Here is a 22,085-nt window from a genome sequence, read left to right on the forward strand (position 1 = left end):
CAGTTCGGGCAGGACTGTTCCCATGAGGCACAGGGTCAAGACTGATTTGCATATGGCCATGTCTGAACTGGGGTGGCTTGGTGAGCAAAATAACGAATGATTAAACGCAGATCTGTGACTGGGGGTGAATGTTTTGCCATTGTGCAACATTCCGTCCATCATCTTGTTTGTTTTATAGTTTGATGAATCTTCATGAAGTTTTCTCAGAAATGTTCCTCGGTGAATCTTGTTGTTCATGGAATGTTTTGAGGTGATCCGTTAAGTGGGGGTGCGAGAATAAAGGGGGGTCTAAAAAAAAAGTGTGTTTCTCATGTTAATTCCCATAGACTCTTTAGACACGGCTGCAGCCCGAACCACTGAATGGAATTTTATTGAATTTGACAGAAAGGTAGCTTTTGGTTTGCAGATCACGCTTACAGTTATTTGGTGTAAATCCGTTCAGTAGCTGTGGAGAAACCTTAGGGAAATCCAAATTTGTATAGCTGAGATCGTGGCTAATCCACAAATAATAACAAGCTGGTGCAGAGAACTGCAGAGCTCTGTTTGGCTGCCAACATTTCAAACAGGAAGTATTGGCAGTCATCTTGTGATGCAGCTTCAGCTGAGTTCCAAACAAAGGGGCTTATTATGATTGCGGTTTTCCCGCATCCTCCTGGCCGGCGGAAGCCACCGCCGGCCAGGAGGATTCGGGAAATCTGCTGCGGAGCCTCCACAGACCCACCGCCAAATTAGGATGGCTGGTGGGTCTGGTATTCTGTCCGCAGCTTTTCCGCCGCAGTCGCCTTCCGACCACGGTGGAAAAGCACTAACATGTCTGGCCGTGTCTATTAGACACCGCCAGGCATATTAGGATGTCTGCACTTCTATGCTTTTCCACGGCGGCTTTTCCGCTGTGGAAAAGCATACGGATCTTCACTTCGGGGGCCCGTTGCGGGCCCCCTGGGTGAAGGGGTGGTGGGGGGTACACATGGGGGGTACCTATGGTACCCCCCTGCATTTGCGTGCACAAAGCAGCAGGCACCGCGCGGTGCCTGCCGCTTTGTGCACGCAAATGCCGTGCATGCATTTTTAAAATTGCGGCGGGTGCAGCTTGAAGCTGCACCCGACGCAATGTTAAAGATAGAGGATGTGACCGCCACCCTGACGATCACATCCTAATCGGCACAGAGGGAACGCCGCAGCCCATGCGGACGTTCATTCCTACTCTGGGGTCGCGGACGGACTGTACGCATTGTACGCTAACTTCACTGTGCTCGCATATAATTTGAAACGCTCGCACTGGTACAATTTAAAAGTACTATTTCAGTCTGGTTGCGCTGGTACCTCCGCCCATAGCGCCATCCATCTGTGTGCCCCAATCTCGCCCTGCTGCAGGTCTGCTTGTTTTTGCAGCCATTTTGTTTGTTGTGCCTCATTGACAGCCTCCCCGCCCCGCTAACGCCTCCCAGCTGCTCCTCCCTCCCACGGACTGACCAGGCTCATTCGTTGCCTTCCAACGCTGTGACCTCCTTGACTTCGTGCGACGAGGTCGCTCCCCCACACTCTCTGCCTGATCCTTGCAGCGCTTGGGTGCTACTGCTTGCCTGTCCAATTTTAAGTGCTTGGGTATCGTAACTCCGTCTGTCTAGAATCTGAATTAGTTATAGCGCCTGTTGCTTTGTACGCTGTATTGCCAGATAATTAATTGTTAATAGTGCTTGTTGCATTGCACGCTGTATTGCCAGATAATTAATTGTTAATAGCGCTTGTTGCATTGCACGCTGTATTGCCAGTTAATTAATTGTTAATAGCGCTGGTTGCATTGTACGCTAACTTCACTGTGCTCGCATATAATTTGAAACGCTCGCACTGGTACAGTTTAGAAGTACTATTTCAGTCTGGTTGCGCTGGTACCTCCTCCCATAGCGCCATCCATCTGTGTGCCCCAATCTCGCCCTGCTGCAGGTCTGCTTGTTTTCGCAGCCATTTTGTTTGTTGTGCCTCATGGACAGCCTCCCCGCCCCGCTAACGCCTCCCAGCTGCTCCTCCCTCCCACGGACTGACCAGGCTCGTTCATTGCCTTCCAACGCTGTGACCTCCTTGACGTTGTGCGAAGAGGTCGCTCCCCCACGCTCTCTGCCTGATCCTCGCAGCGCTTGGGTGCTACTGCTTGCCTGTCCAATTTTAAGTGCTTGGGTATCGTAACTCCGTCTGTCTAGAATCTGAATTAGTTATAGCGCCTGTTGCTTTGTACGCTGTATTGCCAGATAATTAATTGTTAATAGCGCTTGTTGCATTGCACGCTGTATTGCCAGTTAATTAATTGTTAATAGCGCTGGTTGCATTGTACGCTAACTTCACTGTGCTCGCATATAATTTGAAATGCTCGCACTGGTACAGTTTAAAAGTACTATTTCAGTCTGGTTGCACTGGTACCTCCGCCCATAGCGCCATCCATCTGTGTGCCCTAATCTCGCCCTGCTGCAGGTCTGCTTGTTTTTGCAGCCATTTTGTTTGTTGTGCCTCGTGGACAGCCTCCCCGCCCCGCTAACGCCTCCCAGCTGCTCCTCCCTTGCCCCCGCCCCCCCCCCACCATCCACATATGACAGATACTTTCCCGCGCAGCGGTCACGCGCAGTGGTCGCTCCCCAGTTGCGCCGAAGGTGCGCCAAAGGTAAGCCCGTCTACGCCCGTCCGTGCCTGTACCACGTCCAGCGCAAGACCCCCTGCCCCCCGTAAACCGCTTCCCTCCCGCATAACGTACGACGCCACCGCCCTCCTAGCCCTTAACCCCGGATACACATCACACTGCTTCGAAGCTGCCCCAGGACGTACCCATGGACCCTTCGCCTGCCGCTCCTGCAAGTTCAACTGCACCAAGATCAACACCAAACCAACCAACTCCAAACACAGTTCCAACTCTAACCACCTGAAGTGCATCCTGCTGAACACCCGTTCGATCCACAGACACGCCACTGAACTCTGGGACCTACTCAACACTGCCTCACCGGACATCGCCTTCCTTACAGAAACCTGGATGAACGCATCATCAGCACCCGACATCGCCATTGCCATTCCCGACAATTACAAGATCATCCGGAAAGACCGCACCGTCCAAACAGGAGGAGGCATCGCCATCATCCATAAGAACACCATCAAAATCACGACCAGCTCCGACGATAACCTCGCGACCGCCGAACACCTTCACTTCCAGATCCACACCGACCCCAGGACCACACTTAGAGGCACCCTCATCTACAGACCACCAGGAACCCGCACACAATTCAGCGAAGACATCACTGACTTCATCAGCCCACATGCCCTCGCCTCCGAGAACTACATTCTACTGGGAGACCTCAACTTCCACCTGGAAAAGAAAAACTACAGCAACACCACCACCCTTCTTGACAACCTGACCAATCTCAGCCTCAAACAACTTGTTGACACCCCCACCCATGTGGAAGGACATACGCTCGACCTAATCTTCACCTCCAGCAAACACATCTCCTTCGATCACACCACAGCTCTCCACTGGACGGACCACTGTTGTGTTCACTTCAGCTACAAAACCACCTCGACCCACAACCCCACACAACCTATCCCCAGGAGAAAATGGAACAAAATTACCACCGACCAACTCCTCACTTCGCTCAACCAGAACCCGCCCGCCCCCTCATCGGACCCAAACCAAGCGGCCATCAATTTCAAAAAATGGATCACTCACAGCACTGACGAATTAGCACCCTTGAAAAACCATCACACCAAACAAGACAACAAAAAAGCCCCCTGGTTCAACGATGACCTTAAGAAATCCAAGAAGCTATGCCGTACCCTCGAGAAAACATGAAGAAAAAACCCAACCACCGACAACATGACCACCTTCAAATCAGCCACCCGCAAACACCACCAGCTGATTCGATCCACCAAGAAATCAGCATTCAAGAATCAACTCGATAACAACGCCCATAACAGCAAAGAACTTTTCAACATCGTCAAAGAATTCACCAACCCCACCGCAGCCTCCAACGACATCACTCCCTCCCAAGACCTCTGCGACTCATTATCCTCCTTCTTCTACAACAAAATTGCCGACATACATAACAGCTTTGAAAACAATTCCAACGAACAATCCTCACCACCCCCCTCAGAACCTAAACCGCCCTCCAACTACCTCAATGCCTGGAACCCAATCACCACTGAAGACTCCATCCGCCTAATGAATTCCATCCACTCTGGCTCGCCATCTGACCCATGTCCCCACCACATCTACAACAAAGCAGACTCCATCATCGCACCCCATCTCCGGGATATCATCAACTGCTCCTTCAACTCTGCTACCTTCCCAGATAGTTGGAAACATGCCGAAGTCAGCGCCCTCCTGAAGAAACCCACAGCAGACCCCTATGAACTTAAAAACTACAGACCCATATCCCTCCTCCCCTTCCCGGCCAAAGTCATTGAGAAAGCCGTCAATAGCCAACTCGCCGCCTTCCTGGAATCCAACAACTCCCTCGATCCCTCACAATCCGGCTCCTGAGCCAAACATAGCACCAAAACCGCCCTCATCGCAGCAACAGATGACATCCGAACACTTCTGGACAACGGAGAAACAGTGGCCCTCATTCTACTCGACCTCTCCGCCACCTTCGACACTGTCTGTCACAGCACCCTCATACAACGCCTCAGCAACATCGGCATAAAAGGAAAAGCCTTGGACTGGATCATCTCGTTCCTAGCTGGGAGAACTCAGAAAGTCCAACTTCCCCTATTCAAATCAGTGGCCACCGAAGTCATCTGCGGTGTACCACACGGATCATCACTCAGTCCCACCCTCTTCAACGTATACATGAGTCCACTCACTTCCATCGCGCGCCAACACAACCTCAACATCATCTCCTACGCGGACGACACCCAGCTGATCCTTTCACTCACTAATGACCCCAACACCGCAAAAACCAATCTCCACAAAGGCATGAAAGAAGTAGCCATATGGATGAAAAACAGCCGCCTGAAACTTAACTCAGATAAAACGGAAGTACTCATCCTAGGGTCATCCCCCTCTGCCTGGGACGACTCATGGTGGCCTTCGGATCTGGGCTCTGCACCCATACCCACAGACCACGCACGTAACCTAGGCTTCATATTAGACTCCTCCCTATCGATGACCAGACAAGTCAACGCCGTCTCATCCTCCTGCTTCAACGTACTTCGTATGCTCAAAAAATTCTTCCATTGGATCCCCACCGAGACAAGAAAGACTGTCACCCACGCACTGGTTACGAGCCGTCTAGACTACGGAAACACCCTCTACGCCGGAATTTCAGCCAAACTACAGAAAAAACTCCAACGCATCCAAAACGCATCGGCGAGACTCATTCTGGACATCCCTCGCCATGATCACATTTCCAGCCACCTGAAAGACCTCCACTGGCTTCCCGTCAACAAGAGAATAACATTCCGTCTCCTCACCCACGCACACAAGGCCCTATACAAACTAGGACCCGAAATGCCTCAACACTCGACTATCCTTCTACACACCCACCCGCCAACTAAGATCCTCCAATCAAGGTCTCGCCGCAGTCCCGCGTATCCAAAGATCCACCATGGGAGGCAGATCCTTCTCCTACTTAGCGGCCAAGACCTGGAACTCTCTCCCCACTCACCTCCGCCTCACACATAACCATATCTCCTTCAGAAAAGAACTTAAAACCTGGCTATTCGATAAATAACGAACCCCCTCCCCAAGCGCCTTGAGACCCTCTGGGTGAGTAGTGCGCTATACAAATTCTCGAACTTGAACTTGAACTTGAAGTCCGTCCGCGATCCTAAAGACCCCATAAATGTGGAAAAAAAGAAAAGGGGTAGGGTAGGAATACCCTGACCCCCAAGCCTTGGGGTCAAAGAAGACCCTGGCAGGGTAAAGAAGCATTTGAAAAAACAAATTTGCAGTAATTTATTTTTATAAAAACAAGCATGGGCTCCAACTCTTGTTATCAAAAAGGATCCCAGGTGACTCAGGTCCTGGGCATTTTATAAGCAAATTGGAAGGGGTGCATGGGTCTTCCCTCCTGAGACCCTTTGAGACCCAGGGACTACCACCTCCCCAGGACTTTATTATTCAATAGTAGGTGGGTGCAAGGCCCCCCTCCTGAGGCTTCATAGGCCCCAGGGGCCATCATCTCTCAGGCCAAATACTTAAAATAAAACAGGCCACATAGGGCCCCAGGGACAGCCACCTCCTCAGAGTGGTCAGTGAACTAGAAAGGAGGGGTCCATCCCTACTGGAGAATAACATGGCCCTGTGGACCACTACCACCCAGGGCCAGTTCCTGCTATGTCCTGGGGTGCCCACCCCTGGGACATAGCTGTTTGCTTTTGCTTGGCAGGAGCTTTGACAGCTGGCTGGGACTCTGGGGGTCTTGAGGCTCCCCCCTCAGTCCCTTTGTATTCTGGGTGCCCTAAGTAGGCTCCAGGGGACCCAGGGAATCATGGCTAGGCCCAGGGGATCGGGTCCCCAGTGCCAAAATTAACCAGGGGATAAGGCCGTGTTCCCCCTTCCCCCATTGGTTTAAGGCCGGGCCCTGGGGACTAGGGTCCCTAGGGCCAAAATCAGCCCAGGGAGAGGAGGTGTGTAGCTTCCTCCCCTATTCAATGAAGGGTTGGCCTCAGGGGATGGGGTCCCTTGGGTTGAATTTGGCTTGGGGGGAAGCATGGTCCCCCACTTCAATTCAATTGATGAGGCCACTCACACACCCACTCAGACACTCATGCACCCACTCAGAGACTCGTGCACTCACTCACAGACCCACTCAGACACTCGCAGACCCAATTAGACCCTCACACATCCACTTACAGACCCAATCAAAGACTCATGCACTCACTCATAGACCACTAACAAAACGTATGCACTCTCTCACAGACCCACTCAGGCTCATGGACCTACTAACAGACTGATTCATAGACTTATGGAGTTACTCACCAACCCACTGAGACACTCTCACACCTACTCAGGGGCCCACTGAGACACTCACTCAGACAACCATTCAACCACTCAAACATCAAATCAGAGACTCACACACCTACTCACAGACCCACTCAAACCCTCATGCACCCACTCACATACTGACTCACATACAAATGGAGGCACTGGCAAACTCACTCAGACACTCTCAAACCCACTCACAGACCCACGCAGACACCCACCTGGAGACTCACACCCCCATTCATAGACCTACTCAGATACTTATTCACCCACTCACACCCTCAGTGAGACACTTATGCTGCCACTCTCAGGCCCACTCAGACACACACACCAGCTAAGAAACTCATGCACTCACACTCTCACTCTAAAAGGCTATAGGTTACAGTTAGGAATTAAAATTTAAGAAAACTTAGAAATTCACTGAAAAAAAACAAAGGTTACAGGGACATTATAGATAGGAAATAGAATTTTTTTTAAACATAAATTCACTGAAAAAACAGGTTAAAGGGACATTTAGTTAGGCTCAGACCTCTTACTTACAAAATTAGTGAAATTCAGCAGTTTTAGTTACCTGAGAGAAATGTAACTTACACCCCTGCAATGCACTGCTTATGACTTCACATATTACATCACTTATGACATGGTCAGTGACATCACTGATGACATCTCAAATGACATCAGTGATGACATCACCCACAGAGCCACTCACACCCCATAGAACCTCTCATATTCTCACTCACACACCGACATAGCCACTAACATACCCATTCACAAAACCCATACAAATACTCATGCACCCACTGACTTATGCATTCAGTCACTCACACACTCAATCACTCACTCGCACCGCCACTTACCCAACTACTCACTCCCCATACATATACTCTCACTCCCACATACTCATCCATAAAGCCACTCACACTGCCACTCAATCATCAATACAGCTACTAACACACCCACTCACCTATACAGCCACTGGGTCACCCATACAACCACCCACACATCCACTCACACACCCACTAACATACCTATTCACACATCCATACAGCTCACACATGTTAAAAATATAGGGCCCGATTCACAGAACTAACTTAAAACAAAATCCTAAACTTACTACTTTTGGTATTCACAGAAGTTAGGATTTTGCCTTAAGACAGATTTAAGACAGACTTAAGACAGACTTAAGTTAGGATTCTGTCTTAAGTGTGTCTTAAGTCGGTCTTAAGACAAAATCCTAACTTCTGTGAATACCAAAAGTAGTAAGTTTAGGATTTTGTCTTAAGTTAGTTCTGTGAATCGGGCCCAGTATGACTAATTACTGGTACAGAAAGAATAGCAATTTAACTTATGCTGTAGCTTAGTATATATCTTTAAGTCTCAGAAATGTTTACGAAACACTTACAGTCACAGGATAATGTCATCAATGATTAAATTCTAAATGCGAACTTGAACAAACAACTTAGGGCCTGATTATGAATCTGGCGGTCTATGTACCACCAGACTCATGGTGCCGCGGTGGTGGTCTAGCCAATGCCGAACTGGTGGTGGTATCTGCCCCATTATGAGTTGGGCAGTCAGACTACCATTGCACTGCTGAAAAAGCCAGGGATCAGGGATCCCTGGCAGTGGCGCTGCAGTCTTGAGGACGCAATATGCTTGTTGGGACCTCCGTGGTCCTGCCAAGCATATTACGAGTTTCCTCTCCACCATGGTTTTCATGACAGTTCCTCCTCCATGAAAACCATAGCAGAAAGAAAAGAAAGGGAGCCCTACAGGGCTAAGGGGTGCATGCAGGGGGGCACATGTTGTTGCCCTCTGTGTGCATGCACCCCAATATCTGCACGGTATGGAGTTCAACAGTCCATGCCATGCAGGTACTGCTTTTGATGTTCCCATTGCAGTGCCTATTTCATAGGCACCGCAGTGGGAATGCCAAACAACTGCCTGCCAGTGACTGAAAATGTAATAATCTGGCAGCCAGTGCGCACAAGGGTTTTGCCATCCTGAAGCGGGGTGGTGGCGTGGTGGCCCGGTCAAGGATCGCCAAACTCGCAATCGGGCCCTTAATTGGAAAAGTAAAGAAAATAGTGAAAAAACAATGTCTTACTGAATTAATAAGGGGGGTGGGAATTGTCCTTGATATCTTTTACAAAAGTCACACAAAGAAGGTAGATGTCATTATGCCATTTAACAACATTCCATCTGTCTTTGTTTATTTCCTTTAGGAAACTCATTTTATTTACCCGTTTTGAGGCCTGATGTGTGCTGAACAGACTCCACAGTCTTTTTTAAAGCTAAGTTGGATCAATGTACTTTGGTTTTGTGATGAAAACCCCATGTAACATTTTCTTTGTAGATAGATACCGCCTCATTGTTCTTTTTTTGCCAATCACAATTCCTTTCAACTTGAAAAACCACAGATAACATTCTCCTGAAATACTCGATAGTAGTGTCTTTAAATTTTAACTTTTGAAAGGCAGCAGATTAAAGCTTTAATTTTGCATACAAGGTTGGCTTTGGAATAAAAAATTTAAATGTAAGAAGAGAATTCATTACAATCAATTGGAAATATATATTGTGGGGGGCAACGATTTTATATTTGATTCAGTCACTGCTTGGGAGGTGAATGACATAAATATTGTTTCAAAGATATAGAGTTACAACAATATCACATAAATATATAGTCAAATCAAAAATATTGAGAAACATAATATAGAAGGTAAGACTACTGTTTATTTATTCATATATTATCTTTTTAATATTGTTCTTTATAATATGGTGTACTTTAATATAGTAGTACATTTTTTTTAAATTAATGTAATATATGCTATGTATTACATTAATTTGGGTATGATTATTGTTATAACAATTGGTTTATATTTTCTTACTATAGTATGTCATTTTAAATGGGTAAATAGTTTTTTTTAATATAGTTCGTAATTTATAATTTAGTAGCGGGTTGCTGGTTTTGAAAGGGCATAGGTTGTGAAGTTACTTAAATAAAATTATGAATTATTGTTTTTTACTTTACATTTTTTAAAGTTAATTATATATTTAATTTGTTTAAGTAAATGATTTAATTGATAAATTATATATTGTTAAGAGTGAGCTTCCGACCGACATCCTTGGTTTGAATTTCGACAGCCGTATAAGGATTATGGCCATCGGAATTCAAACCGGCAGGTCATTCCGGCTGGCTCCCAATGGGCTCATGGAGCCCGTCGGATATCAAACACAATCCTGTGCAGACAGTGTTTCCACCATCGGGATTATGATGTTGGTTTCTGACATGCTTTTCATGTTGGGCTTTCCGACACGGAAAACCTATCGGAAATTGACTTTGAGGGCCCATAGCAGGGCCATTTTTCCTCCGTGGCCTCCAGCTGTGACGGGGGCAGCTGTAGTGCCCCCTATAAATCCCTGCACCTTGTGGCAGGCACCATGAGGTGCCTTCCACACGGTGCAGGGATTTACACAAACTTCCATTTCTCTATGGGAGGTTGTGATGCTGACGGAAACAGAGAAATGGGAAGAGATAGGAGTTAGCAACTGCACCATGTGAGGTTGCATCATAATATAGTGTACAGAACTGCCGACCTATGGTGGAAACGGTGTTGGGTGGACTTCGTAATGGGGCCCTTTATGTGCAATCTTAATGTTCTCTAGTTTAATTACTCATTTTTAATTTAGTATTGAGTTGTTGGGTTTGTAGGGAAATAGGGTGGGGAGCTTTATAAATTATAATGTTTGTTTTTTAAGAAATTATGTTTTATGTTAATTAAATAATTAATCGGTACTAAATTATGTAAATTAATAAATTGATTATTTTTTACCGCAATTTGTTGTATTTTAATTAGCTCATTTATATAAGTATACCTAATAATGACATTTTTAGAATTAATGTTATATCAATATTTGTTTTAAATGTATTTCTTTTATTTAATTACCATTTTAATGGAATATTGTTTTACTTATATTTTAATATTAAGGATTTTGATTAATATGGAAACAAGTACATTTGTTTTACATTTATTATTTTATATATGTCAAATTATTTTTGTATCAAATGTTGTTTTTAATTACATTTAATTTGAATTATTTATAATGCCTATATTTTATATTTTAAATATAGTGTAATATTTTGTGTTGTTGGGTATTTAAATGCCTGCTTTTACAAATGAATATGGACTGGAATGGTATCTGAAACCCTTTCTTTGTCCAACACTTCACTTGATTTTGATCACGTTGGAGTGAGAATAGTAAACCTAATCCATTCGAAGTCCAAACCTTTCCCTACTATTCCTTAGATTGGAAGGGAAATAGTAAAGCTAACCCCTCAAACACTTTCCCTTCTGTGTTGGAGTAGCATTAGTTAACCTAACCCCTTCAAAGTCCAGCACTTTCCCTACTGTTATGTAGATTGAAGTGGAAATTGTAATTCAAGTCTGAAAGCCCAGTATGAGCTTCCGTTGGCACAATAACACCTTGCGGAATTATGCTCCGATTCACCATTTCAGGAGGAATTGAAAATGAGAGAGAGACGGTCCTAGGAAAGGTATCAGCATTATCCAACAATCTTGCACCCTACGCTGGACCTCAAAAATATATTTTGCTAATGTAAACCTTTGATTTCAATGTGTCTCTCATCACTAGGGCTCCTTCTCCGTGCATCAAGAGCCATGGAAGTTTTGTCAGATGCAGCCTAATCTTATGGCACTGATTTTCTCTCTTTACTGAAGACTAAATTCAAAGGTAAAATCTGTTAATGACCTCCTTTACTTGTGGCCCCACAATTTATGACTAGGGACCTTAGGGTCTGATTTATATATTGGCAAACAGAGTAATTACCATTGCCTTGAAGGAGTACTTTTTTCCCGCCATGGCAACGGTACTCTCCCTGCCATATTTAGAGATGTCCACTGCTCACTTTCTTGCATTTTCAGCAACTATCATTACAGTAGTTCCTAGAAATATGTTGTATGTTAGATGGTTGGCTCTGTCAACTTGACGGAGCTGTATGTCAATCATGCAACATATTTTTATTTTCAAAAAGAAATTTCCAAAGTGGGATTTTCTTTTTTAAAATAAAAAAAATAATGCACCAATTGGGCATTGAGAACCTTTCAATGCACCTTACTGTCAGGTTTTTCTTGGTGGCGACGATAATTAAAAATCAGCTGTATGTCCACAAATCTATATTAGGTGGGCGGACATATAGCCAAACCTCCAAAAACCCTTACTCTGTCAGAGGGGTGTGACCATTGCGAATATAGATTAGTTTCCACTGCAGTCAAACCTATGCCGTTGCGACAGGGTTCCCTCTCTGCCAACATTTAAATCAGATCCTTCATTATTTTTATAAGATTCTCACCTTCAACAATGACTTTCTAGCAAACAGTTGACCCTTGTGAGTATTTTTCTGAATGCTTGAATAATTTTCATGAATGTTGGCTTTTATTTTTTGGCTTATTTCCAATGTTTATGAAACCTTGACTTAGATTGTCAAGCTACTTTTAGGGAAGAAGGGCTTTGCTTCTATAATGTTCTCTCATCCACATGTGTGGGGGTTTAGCCAAAGTACAAATCAAGTCTTTGGCTTCTCTCACACTTAACCTGCCAGCTGGGTTCATTCTATCCCAGTGCACAATTTTGCACACAGTTTGTAATGCTAGCCTACATTTCCCAATTCACACACTAGGCTATTCCCAATTAAATACTGATGAGGAAAGTTGTGTCTTGGTCTGAAGCACAAAAATGATACTTTTCTTGAAACTAGCACATATTTTACAGACTGCTGAATCCTTGAGCTTTTCAATGAAAAGAATGATCGTAAACTTGTTTGAGGAGTGCGGTAAGATCTTCATTAGGTTTTGTGATAACTGATGCATCTAAGACACGGGGTCTTTCCTGTAGACAAAGACTTCTCAGCAGTCTGGAAAAGGGATTTCAAGTGGTAAAAAATTATTGGACTTTTAGTTATGTTTCTTACCGACACTCTCATCGGTCACTGTTACTAAGATGCCAGATACAAGAATCAGGTTATGGTTCCCTAGAAATAAAAAATAGGCTGCATTCCATTCTAATGCAAGCACCTCGTTTGTGCTGACCGCTGATACACTGTTTTAAAGTAAATCTTTCTGATCTACAGACATAGTGGAGTACACTTGGCTTCCCAAACAAAACAAAAAAACGTTTTTGTTTTACGAAAACAAACTCCTAAAGTAGAAGTTTATTTCTGTAAAACAAAAAGCTATTGTTTTTTACTCACTGGGGCCATATGTAGGTAGCTTAATAGCGGTAACGGCCAAAAATCGGTAAATTTCCCGTTACCGACCGGTATTTTGCTTTTTCTAATGTAGGTGGCTGGATATAAGGATTCGGTAATTTACCGAATCGTAATTTAAGGAATCAGTAAATCACTGATTCCTTAAAATACTGAATCGGTAAATTACCGAATCCATAAATCCTATGTAGGGAGCACTCAAATGAGTGCATTTTTTATTTAAGAATTCGTTACTAATAAATATTGAATACCTTTAAAAAAGCAATTTTGTGCTTTTTTAAAAGTGCCATGTGGCAGACATACATGCCCTTAGGGCATGTATGTGCACCACATGTGCACTCATGCACGATTCAGGGGTGCAACAGGGTGTCAATGTGACACCCTGCCACCCTTGAAAATGCTCCCCCTATTACCGATTCAGTATTTACCGAATCGGTAATAGTGAATGGCTTCCCATTCATTCCTATGGGCCTCCAGGCCCACAGGAATGAATGAGAATTACCAAATCTGTAAATACCGAATCGGCAATAACAAATATTACCGATTCAGTAAAATTTACCACATTTTAACCAACATTCAATTTGCCGATTCCTAAATACCGAAATGGTAAAATTTGTTATTTAGGAATCTGTCAAATTAAATTACCTACATATGGCCCTAGGTGATTTATTCAAGGGGGTGGGGCCAACTTTCTTTTGTTCTCTTTGAGACCGCCAAGAGGGCGGACAGTTTGACATACTTACACTGATGCCTAAAAGTCCATTAGGGTATTGGTGTAATATTTCTGCTGGTGTAGTCAGTGGTTGGACAGCCGACGGCACACGAAACTCTAAATAAAGTGGGCGGGTCATCCATTTTGCATCTGTGGAAGAGTAGCATGTCCTCCAAACTCTAAATCCGGACCATAGTCTCTAACAACAACTTATTCATAAATAACCCTTAATGCTAAAGATCTGGTGTATCCAAGTATCACTATTGCCTAACTTAACGGTACTCATTTGATTGACCACAGAGAACAGAAAGAATTAATTGGTCATGCTTGGAATCAAACTTGTAAACTGCAGGGGACATAAAGATGTCACTGGTGATCGTCTAATCTACCTTAAAGTCTTCTGCTTTGATATAGTACACGTTCCTTTGAGGTACCATGCTAGCTAGGATCAATATATTAAGAACGGTAAACTTGTAAGGATAATTCCACTAAGGCAAGGTTTTGGACACAAGACCCTCAGATGGAACCTTGATTGCTAATGTATTACATTAATCTTGAATGATATGATTCCTGCACATATATTTCATCGTGTAACATAGGTTGTGTGAAAGATTCCAGCACTCTTATCCAGAGGTCCAAAGTATTAAGGATGCATATATGGTCAGTGTTTACATATTCGTAGTTTGCACAATGGAACAACAGACCTACCGCCAGTTCACAGACTTTAGCTGATGAGTTGCAAGTAGTTAGAAAACACTCCTTCACATGCCACTGCATAGCCAAGGCAGGTGATCCCAGTGATTAGAGGGGCACAGGTGGCCTTTCCTCCAATCTCTACGAACACTTTATTGTAGCAGCCTTGAGTTATAGGACTGGAGTTTTCTTCTTATCTTACTTGCCAATTTCTGCAACAATTCCAAGCACTTCAGGTGGAGAGGTATCTTGCTGGAAGCTCGAGTGAACGTACACCACTGACCCCACTTGTTGGACCTGGGCCTTTTGCAGGGGTTATCCCCAAACTTGTTTTGCCTTCCTCCTGTATTTTTTCTGGCCTATTCTTGTTGGCTTTAGGACTCTGGGCACTTTACCACTGCTATTCAGTGCATGTGCTCTCCTTTAAACTTGGTATAATTGGCTTACACCTGTTTGGCATATTTATTTTACCTGTTAGTCCCTTGTACAGTGGTATCTCATATACCCAGGGTCTGCAAATTAAATGCTACTTGTGGACCTGCTGCGCTGCATGTGCCACCAACAGAAGTAGCCTTTCAGACCTGTCTCAGGTCTTTGCCACTGCAGGGCCTGTGTGTGCAGCTTACTGCCACAGGTGGCTTGGATTTATAGTTACTTGCCAAGTCTGAAACTCCCCTTTTACTGCATATAGGTCACCCCTATGGAAGACCCTACATAGCCCTATGAGCAGAGTGCTGTGTAGACAAAAGGTTGGATATGTACCTTCATTGCGTGGCATTACCAGGTAGTGAAAAACATCCTATTTGGTTCCTCACTACCGTGAGGCCTGCTCCTCCACGGGTTTGCATTGGGAATTCCCTGATATATGTTTCAGTAGTAATTTCTTATCTGAAAGGAGTAGCATTGCCATATTTGGAATGTTTATACTAGTGCTGATAAACAGAGCCAACAGCTAAAAAATAAAACAATATTTGATGTTCGTTTTATTTTTAGGCAGCTGGCTTAGCCAGCATGTGCAGGGAGGGGTGGAGGCAGGGAATGGGAGGAGGTAAGATGAGTGCTTTGTACACATCCATATTTGTCTGGCCATCTCAGGCTGACCAAAACACACATGCGCACTTAGGTTTCTTCAGCCCAGCTGCTTTGAGCAGCTGAACTGGAGAAACCCCACAGACTCCCTGGTCTGAGCAGTGGGTCTTTCTAGCCTGCTCAGGCCAATCCCAGCGCAAGGATTGGACAGGTAGTCTGATGCAGCCCCGGTGCCTGCTGGTACATGGAAGAAGAAGCACCCGGCATGACGAGGGACCCAGCCGTCAAACTAAGGTAAGCTTTTAAAAAAATTATATTCCCCACGCGCACCCCCTCCCCCGCCCCACTAACATTTGTATGTGGCGGCCGCCCCTGGTGATAAATCCTGCTTATTGGTGAAGGTGGATTTTTCATTGCTATTTTAGAAATGCCACTTTTAGAAAGTGGGCATTTCTATGTGCTTAAGACTCTTTGTCCTTTGCAGCTTGACTCTAATCAACATCTGACTTAGACTGACAGGGGCTGTTTGTGCATTCACTATATACAGTCATACAAAGGTAGCTGAGGTGTGTCCTGCATATCCTGATGGCCCATCACTAGCTGATGGGTCTTCCTGGGCTAGAGTGGTGGGAAGAATTGTCACTGACACCTGAATGGGGTGTGCCTGACCTCTGACAATGCTGTCTCCTACCCCCTGTAGTGTGTCTGGAGTCAGAGCTGGGATTGAATGGGGGGTGTTGTGCAATTCTAAAGTTTTTTTGAAGTTACCTCCACATCAAAGACATTTTGAGTACAGGAGTTCTGACCGCATGATTTTAGACTCTGCGTGGTACCTGTAACCAGATGCTACTGGCTCTACATATTGCGCCAGAGTACCTGCTGTGCTGCCAGGAAAACCACCAATTGGACTTTGCTTTGTTGTGCTGACCTGCTGGAAGAACTGCCTCTTTGCCTACAAGGACCCTGTGTGCTTTCCTGCTGCTGCCTACAGTCCTGCTTGTGTGCCCCCCCCCCCCCCCCAGTGATCTTGCAGGGCTTGGTGGTCTGCCCTGTGTTTATAAAAAACAAGTTTGTGGTGAGCACTTTATTCTTCTGGTTCTGGTCCCTGAAAATGAGTCTGCTGGGCGCTCCAGTCTTTGCTGCTGCAGAATTAGTCCTCTTGATTTATGTGGGCTGGCGCAATAGTACCGAAGGAGGTACCTCACTCCAGCTGCTTAAACTGGTGCTTCTGTGCCGACTACAGCGTGCTTGGTTCCAATTCCCCAAGACACACTCTGGAGGGCGGGGCCAGCTGTGTGTGCGAGCAAGGCCTTAGGGTAGATATTGCGCTGCACTTAGGCAGCTGAGGAGCCCTCAGCTGCATGAGAGGCTGGGCCCGATCAATGAGTCCCAGGAAGCTGACAAGGCTTACTCCATTTGCCCTCGAGGAAGGAGCAGGCCAGGATCCGTGGTCATGTGTGGCCGTGGAAGAGGTGATGATCTCTGGATTCGAACCCGAGATGTCCCAGCATGGGTGCCTGGCGCTCCTTGCCTTGGGAGCATTTTTGGGGTTCTGGTCATATGCAAGTAGCTGTACTTTGTTCAGTTTGCAAGCGAGGGGACCCAGAGAGGTCTCCCATGCTGGAATCTACAGCAGGAGCCACTTCCCATGTGTTGTCATACCTTGGGGCCACTAGCTCTTCAATAAAGACCATTCAGGAAGAACCATCAATGGAGGCCCCCACTTCATTGAAAACCACTGAAAATGCAGTAAACTACGCCGTAGATGTGCAGGTGTTCTGTAACCTACATTGCGGCTCTTATTACTTCATAAAAAAGTTGGGGTACCTGAATTTAGGTCATCCACCCAATGTGCTGATGGTGGTAATTATTCCTGAAGTATTGGTGTGTTTGGATGATAGTTTTTTGGTGAGCCATGCAGCTCTTGTGATCTATGATGCTTCATGTATGTTGTTTCCAAACCAAGACTCAGTACTTGCCATACTGTGGTGATTTGTGTGGTTTTCTTTTTCATTACATGCTTCATATCATGTTCATGGTGAGATGTGGTTAATGCCTTGCACTGCCAGGATAACGAGTAACATGGCATGTGACTGTATCAGATGCACAGTAATGATGTTTTGCTGACATGTGCAACTTAGGAACCTTTTTCTCATTGCACTGATTGTAATGCTATGACAGTTGCCTAGTTGGCAAAGTAATTATTGGTTTATGCTGTCTTGGTCTATGTTGACATGCGATACAGCTATGCATTTTGATATACTACTGTGTGATCTCTTTTGTGGTGTGTTTGTGTGTGTTGTGCAAACGCTTTAAATATTGCCTTTGGGATAAGCCTGACTGCTCCTGCCAAGCTACCAAGGGCGTGAGCAGGCGTTATCTTGGGTGTGTAAGTCCCTTACCCTGACTAGAGTGGTGGGGTCTGCCTGGCTTAGGTGTATACCCTAGCCAACCAGAAACCCCATTTCTAACATCACTCATAACCTACAAGTTGTATGTGAGAGGTACCTTTCGTAAAAGTATCTCTCACTGTCGTCTCACAATGGATTTTCATTGACAACACCAATAGGTCTGGCTTGACAATGTAAGGTCCTCTTCATTCACTGGTGATTTTGTGTGCTTTTGTGCTATATTGAAGGTGACCAAGTGGGGTACACCAATGAGTCAATGGGTGAATAAATAGATATTTCCATCCATGCACTGCATCGCTCATCCTCCAAGCACTTAGTCATTCATACTTGCGCTCATTCATCCATTCATATAACCATAGACTTATTCCTGCACTTAACGATTCACACATCCACAATACCGCACACACACATCTCACCAAATCAAGAGGCTGTTCCAGTGCCAGGCAATTTGGTCCTCATAATGATTGGATCAAGTCTAAACCAAACAATTAAAGTATTAATAATAATCAAATTTGTAAAGCATGTGGTTACGCCTGCCGGGCGTGTCGCGGCGCTCAGAAAGAGAGGTCAGAGGAACTACCTAAACAACCTGACATCAAACCCGACCCATGGACGCTGTATCAATAAAACTCCACCACGACCCATTACAGCCCCTTATAAACATGTCCTTGAGCAGATTGAAATAACCAAGTTTTCGGCCTTTTTCGAAACAGCAGAACACTTTGTCATCTCCCGCTCAATGTCCCTAGTCTACCTACATTTTCCCTAGTCTGGCAACAACCAGTGATTTAAAGCCACACAAAAAGTAGAAAAATGACGGCAAGTAATTATTCTGAAACGTCGATCCACCTCTGTTTATTAACATGCCGTTCCTACTGATTGTCCCTTGGCTCAGCATGGCCCACACTGCGTTAGATTCTTAATCGGAGGAGGTGATCTTTGGCGTTTCGCTACAGCCCTGCACTCATCCGTGTGAATCTATTGCCCACGTTTAATAAAAAATGGGGCAGTACACTGAGGGATTGCAGTAAAGCCGGCAGCGCTATGTTACATTGATGGATTAGACGTATGCAGCGCCTTATTTACAAAGGGTCGCTGATAATGTCTTAAAATGCACTAGGGGCAATTCTAATACAATAGCCATGGCGTAAAAGCGAACTGGTGGTTTCTTGTAAGAGATTTCACTCAAAAGATACTCCCCAGTACAAATTCATAAGCACAGTCGCATCGTGTGTAATTTCACGAAACATACAAGTTACACGTAGGATTATCATGTGATATTCCTTTTGCCTATTTTTTAGACCTCTGATCATTTGGCCTTATGGGTTCATATAACGCCAGTTCAGCTTGCTTAGTAGATCTGGCCTTGGGTTGACGTGTTTGATGTTGCCAGCCTTTTACACCCCTGTGCATATACTATCGGGGAGTTGGCGCTTCACAATAAATAAAATTGATACTTGTATAGCGCACTACTCACCCGCAAGGGTCTCAAGGCGCTTGTACGAATACCGCTGTGGAACCCATCCTGGCTTTCCCTGTGAGGAGTCCACTCATGGGCACCCTCAGGGTGAAGGCCAGGCATCCTTAGCGTTGTGGGGGCCGTTGTGGAGATTAAGCAAGCTATTGCCCAGAGTTGCAGAGTGGGACTCCATGATTGGAATAGGCACCGAGGCGAGAATTCAAACACTAGAAGGGGACCTGCCCGCACTAATTTTAATCAATGGCCTAGGAAAGGTCCTTAGTATTATAAAAATTGTCAGGCGTCTGTTCCTATTTAGGAACCCATTGAACCAACCTGGACATTTGATCACCGGTCCCTCCTGTCATCTAAAACCATCTCTGCATAGTGCTGTAGGATGTATGATGCGTGAATGTTTTTTGTATGAATGTTAAGGGTATGTTAGTATGAAGTTAGAACCACCATTTAATTGTTGCCATGATGCTTATTTATTTTGATACTAAATTATTTATATCTATATACAATGACAATGAATTCACAGAAATAAATAATAAATTTTGATAAAATCAAACTTGTTATATGATTTGCTTGGGTTCAGGACAATTTTTATAATACTAAGGACCTTTCCTAGGCCATTGATTAAAATTAGTGCGGGCAGGTCCCCTTCTAGTGTTTGATTGCTACTTTCCCCATCGACCTGCCTAAATTGATGTGGGGTCCCCCTCCGATTTGAAAAAACCGAGGCGAGAATTACCAGGTCCGTGGAATTTTGAGCCCAAGAGTGCCAAGACCCGCCGAGACGGGGAATTGAACCCTGGTCCCGGGCCAGATCTCTGGTTCAGGGTCTTCCGCTCTAACCATTGAGCCACCGTCCTTTGAAAAGCATGATTCGTGCTGCCAGCGCATCAACTTTCAGATCAAATTAGTTTTTCGGTAAACATGATCAATAATGACGTGTGCATTCCTTTGTGTCCCGTCATGAAACGTGTCAAATGTCGAGGCATGCTTTGCAATATCTCATCGTGCACGTGAGCCTAGGCATCTCAACACAGCACGACAGACCCATCCTCTGTGTATCACATTTAACAAACCGTGTACTCACCTTCGAAAGAGGTTGCTGACAGGGCGTTGAAGAACACCATGCAAAGGAAGGACAGGAAGGAGAGAACAATGAGCGCCACGAGGAAGACGTTGCCAGCAGCCATAATGTGTGACCTTGAGAAGAAAAAAACCGCGCACTCTTCGAGGCTCCACTCCAGGGGCTTCTGAAAAGGGCATTAACCCAGCGCGTTAGTGCAGCTCGCTTATAAGCAGTCGGACTGCTCCCTGGGTTGTTATCTCGAGACTTTGTCCTCCAAAAGGACCGAGGCCACTGCTTATGAAACTGCACTACAGCGCTACACACGTCGAAACACTGAAGATTATACAAGCAACTTGCATAATTCCGGTTTGAAAAAAAAAACGGGTGTTTTACAACCTGGCCATAATTTAGTGGTCGCAGCTGCGACCCTTGGCTTGCCCCTTACGACCACTGGCTCTGCCTTTGAGGCCGCTGGCCTCAGAGGTGGCACAATCAGTACAAAGAACAAAGGGGCCAGGTGCTGTCCCTTGTTTGCCCGTTTTGAATTATACTAACAGTGAATAGCATTCAATCATTCATTATTAGTGTTATACAAATAGAGCACACTTAGCTGGAACACCACCCTTGGTGGGAGCTGTGGTAACTAAACATGTTTTGAATTGTATGTTGTGTGCATGCTTGAAGGTGAGAGTGTGTTTATGTGAGAGAGGGTGTGGGTATGTGTCTATATGAGTAAGCATGTGTGTGTGTGTGAGAGTGAAAGTGAGGGAGAGTCAGTGACACGAAGTGAGTAAAATTGAGGACCAGAATTGCTATTATATGACACAAGGCAATACTGCACCAAAATTCCTCCCCTGCCTTGCAACAGAGGGAGAGAGAAAAAATGCACCATATCTACAGAGATATGATAACTTTTTTCTCTCCCTGTGCACTTTTGGCACCCATGAGATAATGCACACACCCAATGGAGCGCGTTCTCTGAAGTGCAGACTTTATACTGGAAAGGGCGTAGGTGCTGGAAGTAGCAGTGCGGGGAGGGGGCTGAGGGGGGGAGGTGCAACAGCACCACCAAAATACCCATGCTGAGGTTCAAAAGTTGACTGAGCAGTAAAGACCCGTTTTTATCTTGTCTCATTTCCTGCGCGTTCAAGAAAGAGGTCACATATCAGGCAGTGTTTTCTGACAGAACAAACACTGCTTTTTCCTTCGATATGGAGATTGCTGTTTACTTTTCTCTGGCTGTAAATTCTGAGGCTTTTCTAAACTGAACTATGTGGCAATCTTGCTTGGCAGTGTGAAAGGATATGCTGTTGAGTATCATTTTTATAATACACAATAACATTTCAACTTTTATTAATAAACCATAAATATTTTAAAATATATCATAAATTAGAAATCACAAGTGAAGTACATTTCAGTAATTATGGAGTGTGATGGAACGTTAGATTTTGTTAGG

General features: G+C 44.9%; 1 protein-coding gene across 1 annotated transcript in view; it reads right to left on the reverse strand.

The window, feature by feature from the left end:
- Positions 1 to 20,881, reverse strand: part of LOC147723071 (uncharacterized) — a 170,525-nt gene extending 149,644 nt beyond the window's left edge. Inside the window, exon 1 of the mRNA XM_086965432.1 lies at positions 20,651 to 20,881. Within this exon, the coding sequence (XP_086821558.1) occupies positions 20,651 to 20,753 (103 nt within the window). The 5' untranslated portion in view covers positions 20,754 to 20,881. The remainder of the gene's footprint in view (positions 1 to 20,650) is intronic.
- Positions 20,882 to 22,085: the final 1,204 nt, after the last annotated feature.

The sequence above is a fragment of the Lissotriton vulgaris genome, chromosome 4_1 (assembly GCF_964263255.1).
Source record: "Lissotriton vulgaris chromosome 4_1, aLisVul1.2, whole genome shotgun sequence".
Lineage (NCBI taxonomy): Eukaryota > Metazoa > Chordata > Amphibia > Caudata > Salamandridae > Lissotriton > Lissotriton vulgaris.